Source organism: Lepidochelys olivacea, assembly GCF_965140295.1.
Source record: "Lepidochelys olivacea isolate rLepOli2 genome assembly, chromosome: 1".
NCBI classification, from domain to species: domain Eukaryota; kingdom Metazoa; phylum Chordata; order Testudines; family Cheloniidae; genus Lepidochelys; species Lepidochelys olivacea.
In genome coordinates, this window is record NC_140411.1 from 340,580,500 (window position 1) to 340,603,192 (window position 22,693).

The following is a 22,693-nucleotide window of genomic DNA, read 5'->3' on the forward strand; positions in this document are numbered from 1 at the left end:
TACAAGGAAAATAGGGCCCAGTTTTAAAAAAAAAAAAAAAAAAAAAAAGGCTCTTCGCCAATTCTTTAAGAATTCAGGAAAGGTGCGAGACTCAAAATCACAAACAATCTATAAAATACAACGCAAGGCAGTCAGAGCCTCAGGGAGGGAAATTTAGATGCAGTAAATGTGGAGGGGAGCATTTATATGACCCGCGTAGTAACTATGGAGGAAAGCACAGTGCAACCTACGGGAAGTGTATAGCAGCCAGGCAAGAGAGGTACAGAAACAATGCAGAAGCTACTAGGAGACATTGAAGACCAAAAGGGGAAGAGGAAAGGAGACCCAGTAAAAAGAGAGAAGTACACAACATAATAAATCAAAGGGTATAATGAGTGCTACGGGGGAAAAGGAGAAGACATACTGTTTATGGACAAAGAGTTTTATACCTTTTATGATGTAAGCAATAAACTGCGCATCGCAGGCAGGGATAAAAAAACAGAAAATGAAAATTATGGTTAAAGCAGCAGGAAAGTACCTACATTTTAGCAACTTATCAGTAGAACAACTCCATGCTTTCAGTGAAGGAAACACTGAAGTGTAAATAGAATGGTACTAAGTATTTACTGTTTACTGTCTAATAGAAGCGGTTCTCAACCCACGGTCCAATTAGTACACAGCTGCAGCCCAGCTCAGCTGTGTGGTAAAGGCTGCCAACCTACCGGGGTCGCCAGGTTCCCGGAAGCCTGGTGCAGAGAGGTCAGGGCTGCCTGCCGGGGTCAGGGCAGCCGGCCTGCCCTGCATGGTGGGACTCTGGGGTCAGGGCTGCCGGCTGGCCCCGTGAGGTCAGGGGCAGCCGTGTGGCGGGGGTAGGGTGACCAGATAGCAAGTGTGAAAAATCAGGACAGAGGGTGGGGAGTAATAGGAACCTAGGTAAGACAAAGCCCCGAATATCAGGACTGTCCCTATAAAATCAGGACATCTGGTCACCCTAGGTGGGGGGCTGGTGTCGGAGCAGCTGGCTGAGGTCCAGGGCAGCTGGCCCACCCCGCATGGTGGGGTCCAAGGCAGCCACCCGGCACCGCAAACTCCGGGGCAGCCATGCGGTGGGGGTCTGGGTCAGCTGGCCAGTCCTGCATGGCGGGGGTCCGGGGCCTGGACAACCGGCCCATTACGTGTGGCAGGGTTCAGGGCTGCCGGCTGGCCGCGTGAGTTCCAGGGTCTGGGGCAGCTGCGCAGTGGGGTCGGGCAGCTGGCTGGCCCCATGCAGCGAGGGTCTGGGGTCGGGCTCACAATGTGTAATAAGTTGAGAACCACTGACCTAATAGCACATGGACAGGAACTAAAGAAAAATATCCTTCTTAAAGATACTAAATCTGATATCATTTGTATACACGAAACACAGTTCATAGGGAAAACTAGATTTTAGAATACTAGGTTATGGCATCTATAGGCAAGAAAGAGAAGTTGGGAGGGGAGGGGGAGTTTGTACATTCACTAAGGAAAACCTAAATTATTGTGAAATTGAGTTGAAGAAACTTAATATAATGTTATCAAGATTCCAAAGCAGAATAAATCTGCATCTTTGAGACTATATAATGTATACAACCCCTGTGGAAAACTGGAGATTTAAGGATTTGACAGAGACAGTTGAAGATGCCACAGGCCCATATAATTATATGTGGAGACCTAAACAGCCATAACAGATGGCAAGGAAGTTGAAAAAATGATAAGAATGGTAAATGTCTAGATCAATTCATTGATGAAAATATTTTAGTAATACTGAATGATACCACTAGGTTTAATGCAGCCAATGGAAATCTCTCATGTCTAGACCTTGGAATTGTGTCAAGTAGTATAGCGAGCAAATGCATCCGGGAAGTCGATAAAAAGGAGGGAATGGGAAGAGATCACTTTCCAGTATTTATAGTTTATCAAGGCAATGTTGAGGATGGAGGAAGGCCCCCACTTGGAATATGAAAAAAATCAAAGTGGGAGCAAATGTAACAAAAATATTAATGAACAATGTATAAGTGATAACACTGAAGAGTTTAATAGCAATATACCTAAGGGAATTATAATGGCAGCAAAGTTAGCAATACTTAAGGTATTAAGTCACCCTAAAAGTAGAAACCATGTACCATGGTGGAATAAGGAATGTAAAACAACAACTACAGAAAGGAACAAGGCATATAAGAAAGCAAAAATACAATGAATGGTGAGGATTTAATGAAATATAAAAGAAAGGCAATTGTGAAAAGGGCTATTAAAAAGGGGGTGGGGAAGAAAGCTGGAGAGAGTATGGCAGGAAAATAAATAAAGATTAGGAAAATAAATAGAATCTGGAGTAAGGGCAATTCTGTACCAGGCCTCATTGTAGAAGGCCAAGGGATAAAAAGCTCGAATGAAGAAAAAAGCAGAAGCCCTAGCAGAAATATTCCACAATGTTAGGAATGATGAAAATCAGATATAGAAATCTGTATGATGGGGAAAAATTATTAAAGAGAATCACAAGAATGGGAAGAGGTGGAGGAAGACGAGAATACAATATTAAACAAAAACTTCTGTATGAGGGAACTTCAAAAAGCTATCGGTAAAAGCAAAAACTCCGCACAAGGCAAGGATGGTATATGGAACGAAATGCCAAAACACCTGGATGAAGGAAGTCTGAAAATACCACTAAAACTATACAACAGTGTGTGGGGAACAGGTGAGCTACCAATGGAGATTAAACATGTGGTTGCAGTCCCAGCATGGAAAGCTGCGAAAAAGACCTGGTATGTACAGGCCAATTGCCCTTACATCATGTATGGATAAAGCCATGGCAAAAACGAATGAACAATTAACAACGTATCTAGAAAAAAAGGACTTATAGACAACGTGCAAATTGGGTTCAGGAGCGGGAGGAGTCCATTTGATCACAAAGTAAGAGTAGAGATGGAGGCACAAGAAAGTCTGAGGAAAAAGAGTAAATGATAGTAGCTTTCCTAGATATTGAAAAAGCAAATGACACGTTATGGAGAGGGCTTATTGCATACAATATCATCCATTGGCACAAAAGAAAAAATACGTAGGTGGATAAAGGATTTCTTAAGTAAAAGAACTATGCAGGTCAGAGTCACAAATGGCAGTCCGCAGAGGAGTGTTATCAGCTGTATGGTACTCAATGTCACCATAAACAATCTCCCCAAAAAGGATGAGCACAGGAGTAGGCACATCCTGGTTTTCAGATGATCATGCCATACGAGCTAAAAACTGAAACCAAGAAATAGGTGAGAAACAAATTAATGAAGCACATAGGAAAAATGCCGAATGGGGAAATGTGGGGCTTTCAGTTTTAAATTCTGAAAATGAAAGGAATGATATTCACTTAAAAAGAAAATTAAAAAGATTAATTGTCTCTGTATGGACAGCAAATAGGTATAGTTAAAAGCTATAAATTCCTGAGTGTGACATTTGATAGGAAACTAACATGGAAGCATCACATTGAAAATAATGTTGATAAATGTAAAGGTAAACTCAACTTATTTAAAAGTATTTCTGGACCCACCCGAGGAGCACAAAAGAAAGCAATGGTAATGCATTATAGAACATTAATAAGACTAAATACTGAGTACCAATGCTAAGCATTTAGTTCAGCATCGCAAACAATCTTAACGAAGCTAGACGCAATCCAAGCTCTAACATTATGCATTGTATGTGGTGCCATCATCCCAACGCTATTGTGTATAACGCAGATAGCTGCTGGTGAAGTGCCGGTAGCATTAAGATTGAAGGTATTGAACTTAAGCGTTTGGCAAAAGTTATAGGAAACAGGGAAGATGAAAACTCTGAACAAATATTTGCAGAATGCTAGGAATTCAGTGGACAATGTGGTGGTGGTGGTGGGGAGGTTAGAAGAACCCCAAAAATGCCTCATGTCAACAGGCTTGAACTGTGTACAAAAGAATGAAGAGAAAAGAAAGACCTAAAAGAAATGACCACATATAGCTATAGGAAAATGCATTATGTGTGGAAAATCATGCTCCTGATACAAATGAACTATAAGGGGAACAGGAGAGCTAAATATAGTAAATTTAGCAAATCAATGTATGTGATAAATGGGGCAAACATTGCCAAATATTTACAGATGGGGAGGAAAAAAGGAGAGAAGGGATAGCATTCTCCATCCCAACATATGGAAGAAAGAAATCCATGAGAATTAGCAACTGCATTAATTGACTATGCAAAACCTGGGGAAGCAAACAAAGTAGCATAGAACTTCACTGTTGGGAACAAAGTATCTTTGCTGTGATACAGAAGGGCCAGGGAAGAATAGGCGAGTGCTAGAGGGGAAATATATAAGCTCAAGGCTAATTAAGGCATGGTTCCCTGTAGACTAGGGAAGGAGGCTGCAGGTTAATTGGAGCACCTGCAGTCAATCAAGGCCCTGTTAGGAGCCTAATAAAATCCCTTGCTTCAGACAGACAGAAGAAGGAAACCTCCACCCCCTGGAGTTTGGAGAGGTGTTGAGAGATTTGGAAGACCTGAATACTGAAGTAATGGAGACTCCCTTCCCTACAGCATCTAAGGACTGAGGGTAAGCCCACTGAAGGGGGATGAGGGTAAGAAACCTGCAGGGGTTGAGAGGGGCTGGGACTCAAAGTGAGGAGCAAACCCAGACCCTCCCCTGCTTTCCTCCTCTACCACCTTCCCAGGCTAGTATTGGGGCCCTTGGTACCCAAGAGCTGGGGCAAACGGGGGCTTGTTAGCTCCCTGCCAAGAAAAGTGCAGGACCCACCAGACTAACATCAGCTGTCTTGCTACATTGCTCAGATGCACTCTCCATGCTGAACCAAGGACATATAGCCCAATAGCTGGGCAATATTGTTGCTTCTTAATGGCGTAAGACCAGATCCTTAGCTGGTGTAAACCAATATAGTTCCGGTCACTTTTACCAGTGCTATGCCAATTTACATCAATTTAGTCCAAACTGAACATCCTGGGCCCAATCCTGGCCTCAAGGAAATCAATGGCAAAACTCCCATTGACTTAAATGAATCTAGAGCAGGCCTTTTTTTGGCCATGTGAAAATGCTGGACCTGCATTTAAATGCTGCACAGACACTGGACTTTAGGGCAAATTATCATTTTATGACCTCAAATGGTGTCCTTTGCATCACTGTGATATTTATTTAAAACCAGAGCAGACAAGGCACTAGAAGATGAACTGAAGGAAATAGACTAATGACTTCTATGGCTCAGAATCACATTTTAATAAGGGGAAAGGACTCTAGCAAGCTTCTGTCTCTATCATAATTGTACAGTATTCATGCTGTAATTAACTATTATGTGTATATATACAACTGCCTGCTCCAGGATGACTCTAAATCCTGTAGCTGTGTGTTATAGGTTCTTAACTAATGGAGATTCTCACTTGGCTCAAAGAGTAGGGGGGCCTATGCTTTCAGAACAGGAGGATCCAAGTTCTTTCCCCAAAGTTTCTTGAAGTTCCAAGTAGCCATGAATATGTTACATTGACGACAGCACCAGATAGAATTGAGCCCTTCTGATACAAGGCTGAGTTTCTGACAAGGTTGGTTTGATTTACTTCATTTTATTGTGTCCTCAGAAACCTTGTAATATGATTGTTGGCATCCCTTGAAGAACAACCTGAAATATTAGCCATTATCTTCCTCCCCCTTCCTTCCTTCCTTATCATTGCCAGTGGCCATCAGCTACACCATACAGAAGTGAAATCGTTTTCAGCAATACCAAAAATACAGTCCCTGGGACTTTCACAGAGAAGACACTGGTGTGAGTTAGCTAAGCCTGAGCGTGCTCATTTGCAAGCTGTGCTCACGTCATGTGACCAGGTAGGCTTGCGTTTCTGAATAAAGGCCTCTATTCCTTCATGCCCATCCTTCAGGGTCAGATTGTCCACCATGACTTGGGAGGTCATTCTGTAGGCAGCATCAAGGTCCAGTGCCATCTGTCTGTAAAAGGTGGCTTTCCCCAGTGCCACAACAGACCGGCTGGCTTCACATATCTTGCGTGCAATTTTCATGGTCTCCTCTTCCAGCTTGTCTTCTGGTACCACCCTGCTGAGAAGTCCATGCAGCAAAGCATTGTGGGCAGAAATAGGCTCTCCTGTGAACAGCATCTCTAATGCAACCTGGACAGAAAAAAATAAATCCTACTGAGCCAGTTCAGCTTGCTTTGGTTTACGTCAGCAATTAAAATGGAGACATAAGGCCCAATCTTGTTCACCCTGAAGTCGCTAGCAAAATTCTCATGAGCTTCAATGGGAGGACAGTTGAGTCCAGGGGCAAAAATGTTTCAGAAGTGCCCACAGATTTTAGGTGCCAACCTGAGTCACATGATCCTGATACCGAGAAGTACTGAACCCCCATGATTCCAACTGAAGCCAAGGAGAGGGGTGGGTGCTCAGCATTTTCTAAAACAGGCCCACCTTTGTGCTTTAAATTGAGCACACTAAATATAAAACAGAATAAAAATGAAGGCATGCCAAATCAGTGGGTAGTTTTTGAAAATGTTGGCCTTAGTTTTAGTTTTCTGTGTGGTTTTTAATTAGACTCCCTGACGCTCAAGTTAGATCACTGCTACATCTATTTCTGTATTCTGCTTCCTGCAGTGACCTGTGTCTGATGCTTTATTTGAGAGGGGAAAAAATCCATAATGTACTTGGCTAATTGTACAGGGCTAAATATGGGGAGGAAAATGCCTTGCTGACCTTCGAGGCAATCAGCTGGTATCTGGAATCATGAGGTCTAAGTACCCTTGTTCTTGTATTTGTAGCTCCTGCAGCAAAGACCATCCTCTCGGGCACATTTCATTTGATAAGATGTAAAACCATAAGTCCTAACAGTTGCAACAATGGTGCTTTTTAATCTGACATGGGAGCACTTGTACATTTGGGGGAAGGGATAGCTCAGGGGTTTGAGCATTGGCCTGCTAAACCCAGGGTTGTGAGTTCAACCCCGGAGGGGGTCATTTAGGGGCTCTGGGGCAAAAATTGGGGATTGGTCCTGCTTTGAGCAGGTGGACTAGGTGACCTCCTGAGGTCCCTTCCAACCCTGATATTCTTTGATTTAAAATATGTGGCATTGTATTTTTTTAAACACAGAATTGTACAATCAGAAATATTGGAAGGATGATCCAGGAGCAGCTGTAGTATCAAACCATTCTAACTCAACAGATTTCAAGATGGCATCAGAGCCAGGAAGTTAACAGTTAAGGTCCCTTTCCTGAAATCTGACCTGCACAGCAGGACCCTTGCACTTGGGCAGAGCCCCACTGACATAGCGAGGACAAAAGCTTCTGCCCAGATGGATCCAGTACTGTATGAGGACTGGGACCTGAGGTTGCACATCTCAAACGAGGCTTTGTGAAGTGAACTGTATTCCTTATCCAGTGAGTGAGGCCTTTACTCAGTCAGTAGGAAAGAAATGAGGAGGAGATAAAGGAAGGTCATAGATGCTATTTAAAACAGAGCTAAGCAGATCATGCTGGCATTGAAATGTCAGTGCTTGGCAGGAATGGATACCTAATGGGACTGGTATCCTGCACTTGGAGGGGTCTCTCAGCAGGGGGGAAAGCATCATTGTCTAAAGGAAAGAATTTACTGGCGGAAGGGAGTAGAACTCCTGTGCTGATCTGCTGTTGCTGTGAGGACCCACTGCTTGGGATCAGGGAGGTAGCAGAGCTGCTGTCCTGGAATACAGGTCACGTCTACACTATTTCAAGTTGCAGTGGGGAAGGTTTAGATTGGATATTAGGAAAAACTTTTTCACTAAGAGGGTGGTGAAACACTGGAATGCATTACCTAGGGAGGTGGTAGAATCTCCTTCCTTAGAGGTTTTTAAGGTCAGGCTTGACAAAGCCCTGGCTGGGATGATTTAACTGGGAATTGGTCCTGCTTTGAGCAGGGGGTTGGACTAGATGACCTTCTGGGGTCCCTTCCAACCCTGATATTCTATGATTCTTGGACTTCCTCAGACTAATGTTTGTTTTTTTTTCTAAAGTTGCTTTTGGAATGTTTTGCACGACAAAGTGCCGAGTGAGGGAGGTGCATGGATCAGAGCTAGAGCACGTAAATACGGGGTCTACTTTCAGGAACCCAGAGAGAACAGGTCTCTCTTGAACACCACCTACCTTTTTAGAAAGGGCTCTCCCCACGGCCACAGCTGGTGTGGAGCAGAACAGCCCAACGTTGACTCCGGGTGTAGCAAACTGGGATTTCTCACTCGCTACTGCAATGTCACAGCTCGCCACCAGCTGGCAGCCTGCTGCTGTAGCCAAACCATTTACCTGGGCAATCACTGGTACGGGGAGTTTTTGGAGCAGAGTCATGACCTGTATATACAAAAAGGAAGTAGTCAGCAGGTCACGGATGCATAGGTGCAACATGTTCCCATAATCCATGACTTGAAGATGTTGTTACAGATACAATAATCTTAATTGATTATCTGTAATATGGTAGCACAGTGTCCCAATAAAAGATAGTCCCTACCCCCAAAGAGTATTACACAGTGCTGGGGGCCAGGACACTTCTGTGGTACTGATCACCTGGCAAGTTGCTTAACTTCTCTGTGCCTCCATTTCGGTCTGTATAATGATACTTACCCATGTTTGAGCTCTGCAGATAAAAAGTGCTATTTACCTGCTAAGTGTTATCATGATTACCTAGATAAACAACTCACATCAGCACAGGGTGACTAGATGACAAATTTCAGCTGGTTTCTTCACTCTCTTCTTGTGGGGGAAAATCACTTCTGCTAAATCATATTTTACACTCCTTGGCTGAAATTTCCAAATTCAGTTTTGCATGAGCTCTGCCTTTATCTCAGTTCTTGTGCTATTGTTTAAAAACTACTGTTCAGAACTTCTTGAGAAATGGAACCAGGCAAGGAATCCGTTTGTGTACAGTATTCACATCTGCAACTACTTTCTTCAAAACATCCTTTACAAAAAAATTATTGTATTTGTTTTGTTGTGTTTAAACAAGTCAGGAGAGCTAGTTTCTACTCCAAGATGTATCTGTTTTGTGTGGGATAATACCACCTAGCTTCTAAACAGTACTTTTCATCAGTAGATTTCAAAGTGTGTTCCAAAGGAAGTCAGTATTATCCTCATTTTACAGATGGAAAAACTGAGGCAGAGATTAAGTGATCTGCCCAAGGGCATGCAGCAGGCCACTGGCAGAGCCAGGACTAAAAGCAGTGTTTCCTGAGCCCCTAGTCCAACACCCAATGCAGTGTGGTCTAGTGAATAGAGTATGTCACTTAACTTCCTTAGTTTCTCCACATGTAAGATGTGGTTATTTACCAGTCAGACTTCCCTGCCACATAGGGGTAAAGTGAGGTTTGATTAGTGCTTTTAAATCTCTTTAAGATTCTCAGATAGAAGGGGCTATAGAAGTGCAAGATACTCCTGTTAGAAAAAAAGATCATATATTTTAGTTTAGTCCCTGGCATTTCATTTCCTCTTGAACTTTCTTTATCATTTTCATGGTTCCAGAAATATTTATTTGAAGTATGGTGCATTATTTGTTCCTTATACTCATGGCTAAATTATTACACTTGTCATATGCTAAGGCCCTGATCCTGTATAAGACTTATACACTGACTTAACTTTTTACACTACAAATAGTCTGCTAATCCTCCTATATTTTTCTTTATTAACTCAAAGCCTAGTTTGCTAGATCAGGAACCCCAAAGAATGAAATATCTGAGCCATTCTATTCCAATCTGCCCGCTGATTACAGCGGGAAGTGCCAATAACTGAAATCCTGCACACATTCACGGTATTAATTATACCTACAGGACCGTCTAATTTTCTTTTAAAGTGTTAAAGTAGAGAAACTTGCAAACTCTTGATTCCACTCTATATGACAGTAGAAAAGGTTTTATGTTTCTTCAACTTTTCCATGAACCAGTGGCTGTTTGCTCAATTGCCCGTGGTCAGCATGGCAGGACATTGCTCAGATGGGGGTTAGGCATAAGCCTGTGTGAATAACACATGACTATCTTCAACCAGGGGTAGATGTAACTAGCCCTGATTCAATGGGTGTACTATATTAAACTGCTGAGGGGGCACTGTCCACCCGCAGCAGCCCCCTTGTTCCTAGCACTTCAACTTTAATCCCAGCTTGGTGCTGAGGGGAGGCTCTGAGAGGCAGGGGCTGGAGAACGAGCCTATCCCCTCACTCACCCTGAAGCAGCAGCTCCTATCTTGCGGCCCTGGGCTGGCTCCCCACTCTGGATGTTGCAATCTTGCACACAGGATCACAGTGCCACTCAGGTTTGGCCTGGCTGCCTCCATCATATTTTCCTGGTTTTACACCCTTGGTTTAATGATTTCTGTGGGTGCAACTCAACCCATGAACCCACCCTAAAGCCACCCCTGTCTTCAACTGAAAAGAGCAAAAAATTGACTTTGAATTAAACATATATCTTACTAATACTATAAAACTAATATTAAAATAAAGAAAACAGGCAAATCCATGGGTGTTATCAATATGTCTAATGGTACCTGGCACTTACATAGCAACTTTCTCATGAGGTTCTCAGAGCTTTTAACAAATATCAGTAAATTAACCATGTGTCCCTATTGGTTCCAGTTGACCAACTAGGTTTTGGAATAGGACAACGGCTCCTAATTGATGCAAGGTAGGTTAGGAGTACTATGCCTATGAAACATAACGAATTGATCCATATTTGTGCAGACTGCAAGACTCATGCAGTGATGATACATGGATCAAATATTTAAAAGATTTAAAGGAACATGCAACAATTATACCTAGTTTCAAGCATTTGCATATTGCAGATACAAGCCTTTAATCATGCATAATCCTTACACTTCTGTTTGCATATGGAGAAATGATGAGAGAAAATAACGTGTTTAAGATCAGACAGTAAATCAGTGGCAGAGTCAAGAACTGGAGTCAGGAGTCCAGAGGGCCAAGCTCTGCTCTAACCACAGGACCGCCACATTCTTTCCCTTCTTAAACTTGTTTCATTGTCCCATTCAGCTCTGCACTTTAATAGTGGATTCACTGAAATGCATTATTGGCATTTAATGCAAAACCAGTACCCTGGCTTACCTCAGCACAGGTATCAAATACTTCGATATGGTGCTTCATGTCCCATTCACTGGACAATTCTTTTAAATCATGGCCAGCTGAAAATACAGGTCCTTCCGCTGCAAAGCATTCAACAAAAGGAAGAAAAAATCTTTTAATGTTGCTGATCTGAATGAATCTAGCATCTTGGGCTGGTGACAATTCAGAATGTAGTAAGTCCTACATGGCAGAAGTAGAGATACCCCAAAATAGGGGAGGAGGGTACTTTGCAAAAACATCACAAAATGTTGGCTTCTGTTTTTTAGATCAAGATTTCAGCTGCTGTAGATCAAGATACAGACTGCTGTACAGCATTTAGTCACATAAACCCCAGTGACTCTAACAGGCATTGTAAGGACACATCTGTAGAAGGAAACCCTTGAGCTTTCATTTTCAGCTTCTACTTTGCCTTCCATTGTAGGTACCCAGTGAAATGCAACCAGTGATCTCACATCACTTGCTACTGAGCACCTCTTGTGTAACTTAGTGCAAGACATGACAACTGGTCATCTAGGAGAGGCACAAAATGGCAGACATAATAAGAATTTACACATAAGAATGCACGTAGCTCAAATATATTTCATCCCAAAGTCGTCTAAGGCACCTTATAATCTTAAATTGATATACAAGCCATAAAAGGGATCTCTTAAACTGCTACTGAAACTACGGATTGGTTCAAGGCAGGAGGTACCTGCATCGTGACAAATCACAACAGGCCACATGTTCACCTCATTAATCTTACTGCTGTGTGAAATGCTCCCTAGCAACTCAGGTCTCCTAGGAGAAATCCAGAGGGGAGTTAGTGCTGCTCCTTGCAGTAGTGACACCCTCTCCTCAGCTCAGAGAGAAGGTGGTATACCAAATGAGGGGGGCTGGGCAGGGCGGGAGGCAAAGGAAAAGCATAGTGGGGCTGGCTCTCTGCATGAATGCCCTGTGACCTGCGAGGATAGTACCATATATCTCCAAGGATCCTCAAGCTCTGTGGAGTCAGGGGGCTGCTAGCCCCTCAAAAATAAAGTGAGGTCACACCCAAATAATTTTTGAAATTCTTTCCTTCATCCTGTTGGCTTTTCCGGGGGTGAGGGGGGGAAGGAGTATTTGATCCCCTGTATTTAGCAGAGTTTCCTACCTCAGTCAATAGGAAGTGATGGGGTTTTATGGGGCTCAGCCTAGCTTCTCAGAAAACACAGTAAAATAGTTATTCAGTGCAACTTAAACAACAGCTTCTACCCAGTATGGTGGGGAGTTGCTCTGTTCTTAGGCTGATTGACACAGTTCTCTCCTGTTTATACAGGACTCAGCAGCCTCTGGTTAATATTTCACCCACGCTAAATAAAGATCAGGATTTTGGTGCCAGGTTGTTCAGGAGGGCAACAGACAAGAACTGTCTTTCCTCTCTGATGGTTGTTGTGGGCAATGGTTGCTCCACCTCCAAAGCTCTCATCTGTGGAATCCTACACGGCTAACTCCTCTCTCTCTTCTGTCCCTTCTCTACCCATGATCCTTTAACTACATGGTGCTGTCAGGAAGGCTGGTGTGACAGCACAGACTGAATTGCCAGCAGCATGCAGAATACACCCAGCTATACGTCTACTTTATGTCAAACACAAACAGTACCATCCCCCAGCTCTCTCAATGCCTACTAGAAATCTGAACCTATATGAATGCTGAATCCAGGCCACAGCAAAGTAATAGTGGTAGGAAGAAGGAAGTATCCTCTCTATCAAGGGCATTTGCCCTAAGGATAAGTTGGTTGGCAGTTTTGGGGTTCTTTAGAGCTCCTTATTGCTAATGGATACTTATGTAGCCAGGCACCAAAAAACACCCATGTCCAAATGCAAAGACTGTGTTCCATCCCAGCAGACAGACACAGCCCTGGCCATGCAATAGTTTCCTCTGTGCCAGATTGTTGTAACTAATTATGTCTGGGGGAAAAAGCCACATGCACGCCCTTAAAAAGCTCCAATTTATACAAAACACAGTAGCCCATGTGCCACTCTACTGCTAGGTCATGAAAAATCATCCCATAGGATTTGGCCTTAACTTGCCCGAGATCACTTCCTCCTCCTTATCAGCTGCATTCCACTAGAACAATGAAACTGGAGTAGAGCTGGTTGAAAGTTCTCATTTTAAAAAAAAGCAAAAAAAAAAAAACAACCCCCAAAGTAAAAATGTTGAATATTTCACAAAATTTTTACTTTTTTTTACTTTTGAAAAATTAGTACTTTCAATTCCCAGCTCGATTACTAGCTGCCTTTGTACTCTTCTGCAAGTCTCCAAACTTCACCGTCCCTCAGTTTCCCTATTTGTAAAAGGAAAGATGACAAGCATTGTAAAGCTCAAAAGGTGACCAGCATTATATAAGAGCCAAGTAGTACTTTCAAAGCTAACTGAAAACTAATTTCTCTGACCTACCTTTCCCTCAATAAACCCTTCACCCACAGAGATACAAATAATCCAACTCTCACTCTCATTCACACAAAATTTAAAAGAATTATAAACGAATCAAGCTATTTCTTCTACAGGCCAGGAAAGAAAAAAGATTGTTGATTGTTTTTTCTATTTTATATACTCTGGAAGTTCTCAGATATTACTGTTTTATTCAAGTTCTTATACCATGCCCATCAATGTTACCTATAGTGATAGGGGTTATATGAGTATCTAGAAGGAAGAAGGGACATAATAACACTTGGCTCTTATATAATGCTGGTCACCTTTTGATCTTTACAATGCTTGTCATCTTTCCTTTTACAAATAGGGAAACTGAGGGACGGTGAAGTTTGGAGACTTGCAGAAGAGTACAAAGGCAGCTAGTAATCGAGCTGGGAATTGAATCCACATCTCCTGAGTCCCAATATTGTGTCCTACCCACTGAACTTCTGCACAACATGTTGTGACATTGATCACAACTTCAACATTAAGCACATGAGCCTGTGGAATTGCCGCTGAAATCAATGGGAGTTGTGGGAGCTCAACACCTCTTAACAGTAAACCCTTAAAAAAAAAAAAAAAGGAATTTTCTTTAACTCGATGGTCATTGTAACCTAGGTTTTATTCTGTTAAAAAAAATCCCTATATATAAAATTGATTTTGAAAAGAAAAGTAACAATTGAACTTATGAACCCTTAAAAATATACTGCAGTAATGGTCCAAAACGCTGCAGCTCACAAGAGGGTTCCTGCAGTGTTTGTCACTTGTGTAGATTTGTATTTTCACTGAGTGAAGAAAAGTTTAGTTATTACTATCATCAGTACTTATTATTGCACTTATAAAGTAGGGTCAGACCCTGCATGGACTTATGCATATGCTTAGCTTCACACAGCGTGGGTAGTACTCTCTCAGGTCACACTGAAGGTATTGTTCACAGTGTGTAAAATTAAGCATATATGTGGGACTTTGGATTTTAGGTCTTGACCAATAAAACACGATATAAATAAAATTTAAAAAAAACAGTGTTTATCAAATAAACTCTGGAAATGGTTACTTGTATCTAAGGGCTCATCTGCACAGAGCAGTAATGCAGAGTATGAGAGGGTGATTTCTAAAGCACACTAATGAGTTGTGCATTAACTGGTCTGTGCAGACCCTGCTGGTGGGCATGAAAGGTTCCCTAGTGTGCTTTAGCATAGTGTGGTTTGAAACAGTGCTAGGTTGATGTATTTGAAACAGTGCTAGGTTGATGTACACCAGGGAACATTATGAAGAGATTGCTCATTACAGTGTATACAAAGAGAAAGCTCCAACATCCCTGATTTTTGGACTCATTGATTTTAAGGCCAGAAGGGACCATCATGATCATGTAGTCTGACCTCCAGGCCACAGAATATCACCCACCTGTTCCTGTAATAAGCCAATAACCTCTGGGTGAGTTACTGAAGTCTTCAAATCAAGATTTGAGAACTACAAGTTACAGAGAATCCACCAAAAAGAAAAGGAGTACTTGTGGCACCTTAGAGACTAACCAATTTATTTGAGCATAAGCTTTCGTGAGCTACAGCTCACTTCAGAGAATCCACCATTTACTTTTGTTCAAACCAGTACGTGACCTGTGACCCACGCTGCAGAGGAAGGTGAAAACCCCCTGGGGTCTTTGCCAATCTGTCCTGGGGAAAAAATTCCTTCTGACTCCAAATGTGGTGATCAGTTAGACCCTCAGCACGTGGGTGAGACCCACTAATCAAACACCTGGGAAAGAATTCTCTGTAGTAACTCAAAGCCCTCCCCAACTAGTGTCCCATCACCAGTCGTTGGAGATTTGGCCATCTACCCTCATCATACCAGGCCCTTCATAAACTTATCAAGCTCAGTCTTGAAACAAGTTAGATTTTTTGCCCACACTGCTCCCCTGGAAGGCTGTTCCATCTACAGCTACCTAACGTTTAAAAATAGCTAAAAATAGCCCCCTAAAAATGAAATTAATAAGCCCTGAAAAATAGACACCCTACATATATGGAAGTCTTTGCAGGATCCTCAGATCTGTAACAACATTCATCTAAAACACTTAACAAAGTTTGGGTAAGTATTATTATTCCAATTTTACAGCTGGGTAAACAATGGCCCTGACTCTGCAAATTTGGAACTGCCAGCGAACCAAAACATCCATTATTTGCCCATCTCTAACACTGTCCAAACCACCACTATGTATATGGCATTGTAGAACATGGCAGTTGACCCATCTTTTTTTCCAACCTTTTTTTTCCCCCTGAGATCAAGGAAATACCTGAAATGATGATGACTCTGAGAGCCTTGCTTTTGATATCATGTAGAATATCATCGCGGAGACACTTCAGCATAGAGAGTGACAGAGCATTTCTTTTCTTCGGGTTATTCAACATAATGTGTCTGTAAAGATTTTAGTAACAAACTGGTCATGATCCAGTCAAACAAAATAGAACCTCTGCGACTGTTTCTGGAATCAAAGCTTTGGTCCAAATAAGGACGGGCACTTGAAATTTGTTATTTTATTTAATATAATTTATGTGTATTGCAGTAGAGGCAAGAGACCTCATCAGTACTCAAGACCCCATTGTGCTAGGTACTGTACAATCATGTAACAAAAAGACTGTCCCTGTACTGAAGAATTTACAGCTGATTCTGGTTTTAAACTTGCTACCAGGAAGCATTTCTTGACAACTTTGTTCCCTGATGGAGGCTGCTGTGTTCCTCTGTATCAGATATGGACTGGCTACACAGCTTACTTATACATACCAGATGTGTTCATCATTAGATCCTCGGGAGGCCACCTCTTGGGAACAGACAGAAGTCATGTTTGTTCTATTATCGCTTCTCTCCCATGGTGGCAAAGGGTAAGAGCATGACAATTTCATAAAGTGAAGGCAGGAGCCCTTCCCCCCCAAAATAAATACAAAATTTAATTTAAAAATTCCAAGCCACACACTTTGTGGGACTAAGAAGGCACAGTTATGTCCTATAACTCACTGTGGCTGTTTAGGGCCCAATCCAGCACACACTTAAGACCAGGCATAACACTTGTGACTGTGAATAATCCCATTTAGGTCAACAGGACTACATTTGATGGGAATAAGCGTGGGAGCCTTGGGCAATGTGGCTCCAAGCAGGCACAGGGGTTCATCCATACAACAACTGCAGGATCTAGCCTAGGGGTTCTCAGGACAAATTTTTTGGTGGCCTCAGAGTGCGGCCACCAACTCTTGCTCATGGCCGCTCTCATACTTTTTCCTACAATATTTGGTTAGCTTTAGGAAAAACAAATAAATATGCATATACACATGTCCAAATTATTGTAATATATTTAGTGCTAGTTCATAAGTCTGTTGTGAAAAGTGATATTAACAAACATACAAGTATCACTTTTCACAGCAGACTTACTCAGCCCTGGCAAGCCTGGGAAAAATTAAACCCTGGATGGGGGTCGGGGGAGGCAGCTGGGGTTGGGGCGATGGGGCTGGTAGGTGGGTGGGTGGGTGGCCAGGGGAGGCAGCAGGGGGCTGGAGCATCAAGTCCCGTGGCCAGAGCCTGCCACCCCAACACACCAGGGCTGAAGCCCAAAGCCTGAGCCCCACCACACCTGGGAAGGTGAGGAACTCACCAGCTGCTCCTCCAGGTATCTCTGGAGGGGGGCAGGGCCCAACCCCTGCTGGAAGATCCAGCAACCAACACAAAGGTGGTGCATCCAAAAGCACCAGGGAGGGGCCACTACTTTGCCACTTCCCCCCTGCATCACAGCGCAGGAGGTTGTGGCCTCAAGAAAAGCCCCTGGTGGCCTCATGTGAGAAACACTGATTTAGATTGGTAAATCTCTGTGGCAGGGAGGCTCTCGGCTCTTCATAGGTCAGACAGCACCATTCTCCCCGTGGGCAGTTTTATATACTACAAGGATTTTATATACCACAAGGAAAATTTAGAAGTGCAAATGTGCTGTCAAAATTATTAAGCCACACCCACTGAGCTAGGGACTGAACAGAGTAATAGACACATGGGAAGGCCCCGTCCCTGCTCCTGTAAACGATTTTATGTCCTTATTCTTTAAAGGACTTTTTAAAAATGATCCCCCTGGATTTTGATTGCCATACTGGCCTTGAACTGTACCCCATCCACCTTTCAGTTACACTCACTCATTGCCAATCTATGCAGGTCCCCCACAAAAGCTGACATTGCCCCATTAAATCACTGACATCAGAAACCCAGAGTTATGAAGATTAACTGCATAGAAAATTCTGTCTGCGTGTCAGGGAAATCCACCAGCATTTCAACCCCCTTTGCTATTGTGGGCGAGTTGGGGGTGGGGTCTAGTGCGTTACACACACCTCGTTTTGGGGTCTGGGTCACATACAAAATCCCACAGCAGGAACGTCCCATCGGGGCGCGGGGGAGAGTGGGGACTACTCTGAGTCCCAGCGCTGGTCGGTTCTGTGTGACCTTTTGCTCAGCCGCTCACACGGGCGCAGCGTAGCCTCACCTGATGCCGTCCAGCTGCCGCGTGCTGGTGAGTTTCTCCAGCTGTGGCTGCTGCCCCGATCCAGCGGTGGCGCCGCTGCTGAACCCAGAGGCAACGCGGCCGCGGAGGATCCGGGAGGGCTTCAGCCTCCATAGTCTCAGGCTCGCAGCCATTGCTTGTTTGGGGAAGGAGTGGGAGGAGGTGTTGTGCAATTGCTGGAGCCTTTCTGGCTCTCTGCTGACCCCTAGGCTGGCAGGGCTCTGCAGGGAAACGGGGGAAATGCTCCTCTGCCTCCACCCGGCCACCCACAGCAATCTGCTCCCTCTGCCTGCACAGAGAGCTGGGCGCCAGTGTGCTCGCCTCTGCTCTCCAGGCACACACAGCCTGATGCCGCCTTGGCCTGCCTGCCCCTCAGTGCAAAGACATTGCCATTCTCACTTGGCAGCACTCATTTTGCACAGGTGTACGTGACAACGCATTACAGCAGGACAATGGTGAACTGGACCTAATGTCTCCAGCCCCAGCCACTGGTGTGGTGCTGTTATGCAGGCTCCCAAAGCAGCAGTGACCTTCTTAATATGCCCAGTACAGGATTTGGCACCATTTGTTTGCAGATGCTTAACGTATCTGGGAGGATGTTGTTCAGGTCACTCTTCCTAGGAGGGCAGCATTCATGCAGGATGAATTACTCTTCCCTCTTTTGAATAGAGTTCTGTGGTTCTTTATACCCTCAGCAAAACTGCCTGGATCTGTGACATTCTGATTTTATGGGAGCTGGGGATTTAGATCTAAGCCTGCGTCAGTAAATTGTCTTAATGGCCTTTTGATAATGGGCAACGATCGGTTTGGGGGCTGATGCCGATCATCCTGAAACAGTGGGAAGAAATACTAATTTCTGAAAAAATTGTCTTAATTTGCAGGTTGGAGTGATATATTGTCTGTCTCTAGCACCATCTAGCTGAAGTTCTGAAGGAAGTTGAAAAATCTCAATTAAGACTCACAGCCATCTTGTGAGGCAGCTACTCAGCAGTCTGATTATTTATTCTCCTTGTACAGAGTGGGAAACTGAGGCACGGAGATGCAATGGCTTTCTCAATATCACATGATTTGATAGCAGAATAGGGAATAGAAGAAAATCAAAAGTTCTGCCCCCCAGTTTTCTATGCACTAGCCAAAGACCAGGATCCCATAAAGAGTCACTTATGAAAAGAATAAGACTTGAAAGAGCAAAATGATGGTACTCAAGGAGTGTGGAAAGGCCAAATAACCTCACTGCTCCTATGACATTGAGTTGAGCAGATCAAACCCAATGGGTTGCATTGGTACAATGTGTACACTAGCCAATTCATTATAATACTTATCATTGCTCCTTCTATCCAAAGAGCTCAAAGACGTTAATTGTTACAACATTCCTATGAGCTGTAGATTCAATAAATGTTAACCATCCCCATTTTACTGAGGGGGGACATTCAGATTTCAGAGACAGAAGTTAAGTAACTTTCCTAAGATCACCCAGCAAGTCAGTGACAGAGCCAAAGGTAAAACGGCAGATTTCCTGACTCAGAGTCCTCTGTTTGAAGTACTCTTCTGAAATGCCCTGGCAGAGCTGGGGGGTGATGGATCAGGGAGCTGCAATAGCCTTCACCCACATCACTCCCTGCTAAACTTCATGGGGAGGCGTGTTGGAGCTGGTGGGCTTCTGGCTCATCAGGCTGCCTTCTTAGAAGGATGACACAAAAAGCAGAGAATCATCATTTCCAATTCAGCAGAACGCACACAGTAGTGCCAACCCTAAAGGTTAAAAAATCACGAGTCAGGCCCCGCAAAATCATGAGATTAAAAAACATTACACTGTGGTTTTTGGCCTGTCTTTAGATTGTTGAGCTCTCCCTACTCATCCCCAGTGTGTGCATGACAATCAGTGCTGCCCACCCTCCCATATTTATTGGGTGAGGTGATTTGCAGGAGCTCTCACCCTCACATCTGCTCAGCCCCCCAGGCCTCAGATCAATTATACCCCAACATCAGTTCTGTCCCTTGCTCTCACAACCTCCCTTCTGCTCCTCCCGGGGTTCTTCATCCCCTTCCCAGGCCTTGGGAAGCTGCAGTGGGGTCCTCTCTCCCACTTCCAGGATGGGGGGGACAGCTCCAGGGGCTCTTCATCCCCCCTTCCCAGGCCACAGAAGGGGAAGTGGGAGTGGAGCTGCCTTGAGTTGCTGGACTTTCTGCTCCCTCCTTCCCCCTCCCCTCCTGTGAGTATGGTGTCAGCTCAGCTTGCTTCCTCCAGCAGCTCTGATTGGCTGCTCTAACCCAGAAGCTGGGCACTGAGCAGGAAAGCAGCCCATCAGCGGAGGGGCCCCCCCAGGCAGGGCTGAAATTCTCTAGAAAAAAGGGCCAGAGCTTCTAGCCTCATTGCCAGGCAGGGAGTCAGCCGTGACTGAAATCCCACCACTTCCCCATTCTTTATTCCACTCACTACTCACAGAAGTGACCTCTTGTCTTTGTTTACATGCAGTACAGGCTGTCTGGAAAAACTTCCTAACTGTCATGGTGGTAAAGCACTGGAATAAATTGCCTAGGGAGGTTGTGGAATCTCCAACATTGGAGATTTTTAAGAGCAGGTTTGACAAACATCTGTCAGGGATGGTCTAGCTAATACTTAGTCCTGACTTGAGTGCAGGAGACTGGACTAGAAGACCTCTCGAGCATGGGCAGCAGATATAATAGGCATGGGGAGGCTAAACCTCCCTTAAGCCAAGGCCTGGACCCACCCGTGCTCCGCCCTCTCCCCCAAGCCAGAGTTTAGCTCTGGACAGAGGCCAGCAGCCAGGTGCTGGGGCCGACGGTGGGAGCGGCTGGCAACTTGGGGCTGGGGCCAATGGTGCAAGTGACCAGAGGCCCAGCACTGGGGCCGGTGTTGAGGGCGGCTGGAGGCCTGGGGCTGGCGGGAAGCCTGGTGTTGGGGCCAATGCTGAGGTCAGCTAGCAACCCAGTGCTGGGGGTGGCCAGAGGCCCAGATGTTTCAGCCAGGGCTTCTCCGGCTGCAGGGTGGGGGTACTCAGGGCTCCGGTGGACATGGGAGGTGGTAAGGATGGGGCTGTGTGGCTAGCCTCCCTGAAGTGGGGGCTCATGCACCATCCATGCTCTCAAGGTCCCTTCCAGTCCTATGATTCTATTATTCCTCAGAGCTGGGAGGTAGCTGTGTGAGGTAGTGTGACGGGGCGTACATACCCCTCACTAGGCAGGAAAGGGTTAATCCCGTATTATGGGCAGAGAAAGTCCCGCCCCTCAGACCCTGCTGGGCATGATCCAACTGCTGTGCTAGCATAAAGGAGAGCAGCCCAGCTCACTTGAGGCTGACTACCATGGAGGAAGGATACTTGAGGTTCAGGAGCTGGAGATCCTGAGACCCAGACTGAAGACCTGTCACCTACAGCTGATTGGCTGCAGTCAGAGTCCCAGGGAGTTTTCTGCACTGAGGAGCCCAGAGACCCCAATGTTATAGGGACTACAACTTTGTGAAGTATGCTAGGAAGTGGCCCAGGGTGGAGGAGTGAGTGGTATCTCCCACCTGTGTAAGGCCAGTGTGTTGTGGCTGGATTCCCCGCTGACCCAGTGGCAGACCACTCAACCACTGTTAGGGTCCTGGGCTGGGTCTCACTTTGGTGGCAGCCCTTGGATCTGGCCCTTAGGCCACACAGCCCTGCTTTCGAGGGCTGCCATATGGACCCTGGTGCCTATACTGCTGCTTTAACTCTGGCCATTGAGCTGTACTATCTTGAGTCCCAGGATGGTCTGGTAGAGTGTAACTGTGGTGTCCCCACACCCACAATCCACTCAAAGGGGGACAGGGTGTGCATAAACAACCACAGGCAGGCAGCCAACAAGGGGCAGCTGATCAGCTGGGAAAGATGCTATTGTACACAGAGCACATTGGCATTATTCATTCCACTCGCTGTTCAGCAAGGGTCTTACACCCCCATAGATTTCCATCCTCATCCACAATCACACCAGCTCACCCCATTCCCCCCACCACATGGTAAGAGAAAAAACTGACATGTATAAATGTTTTACGCACAAGCGTGTCTCCATCTATACTTTAACACGGTGACTGGTGTAGTAGAAATAATGTATAAAGATACACACATCAACAAGATATGTGCATTGAGGATGTGAATTTTTGCTCCCATTCCATTGCCTGATGAAAAAATCCTCCCCACTTTTGCTAGTCTGGCTCCGATCTTGTAAAGCAGTGGTTCTCAACCTTTCTGGACACTACCCCTTTCAGGAGTCTGATTTGTCTTGCATACCCCATGTTTCACCTCACTTAAAAACTACTTGCTTACAAATCAGACATAAAAATACAAGCATCACAGCACACTATTACTGAACAACTGTTTACTTTCTCATTTTTACCATATAATTATAACATAAATTTGGAATATAAGTATTGTACTTACATTTCAGTGTATAGTATACAGAGCAGTATAATCGAGTTATTGTCTGTATGAAATTTTAGTTTGTACTGACTTTGCTGGTGCTTTTTATGCAGCCTGTTGTAAAACAAGACTAATATCTAGATGAGTGGATACTGTATATACCTTGGAAGACCTCTGCATACCCCCAAGGGGTACATGTACCTCTGGTTGGGAACCACTGTTGTGAAGTACCTAC

General features: G+C 44.5%; 1 protein-coding gene across 1 annotated transcript; it reads right to left on the reverse strand.

Moving 5' to 3' along the window:
• Positions 1-5,558: 5,558 nt before the first annotated feature.
• ECHDC3 (enoyl-CoA hydratase domain containing 3) lies at positions 5,559-18,227 on the reverse strand. Its single transcript, XM_084621693.1, has 5 exons — positions 18,041-18,227; positions 15,821-15,942; positions 11,083-11,180; positions 8,133-8,333; positions 5,559-6,132 (listed from the first exon to the last, which is right to left on the reverse strand). The coding sequence occupies exons 1-5, from the start codon at positions 18,190-18,192 to the stop codon at positions 5,800-5,802; spliced, it is 906 nt and encodes a 301-aa protein (XP_084477819.1). The 5' UTR covers positions 18,193-18,227; the 3' UTR covers positions 5,559-5,799.
• Positions 18,228-22,693: the final 4,466 nt, after the last annotated feature.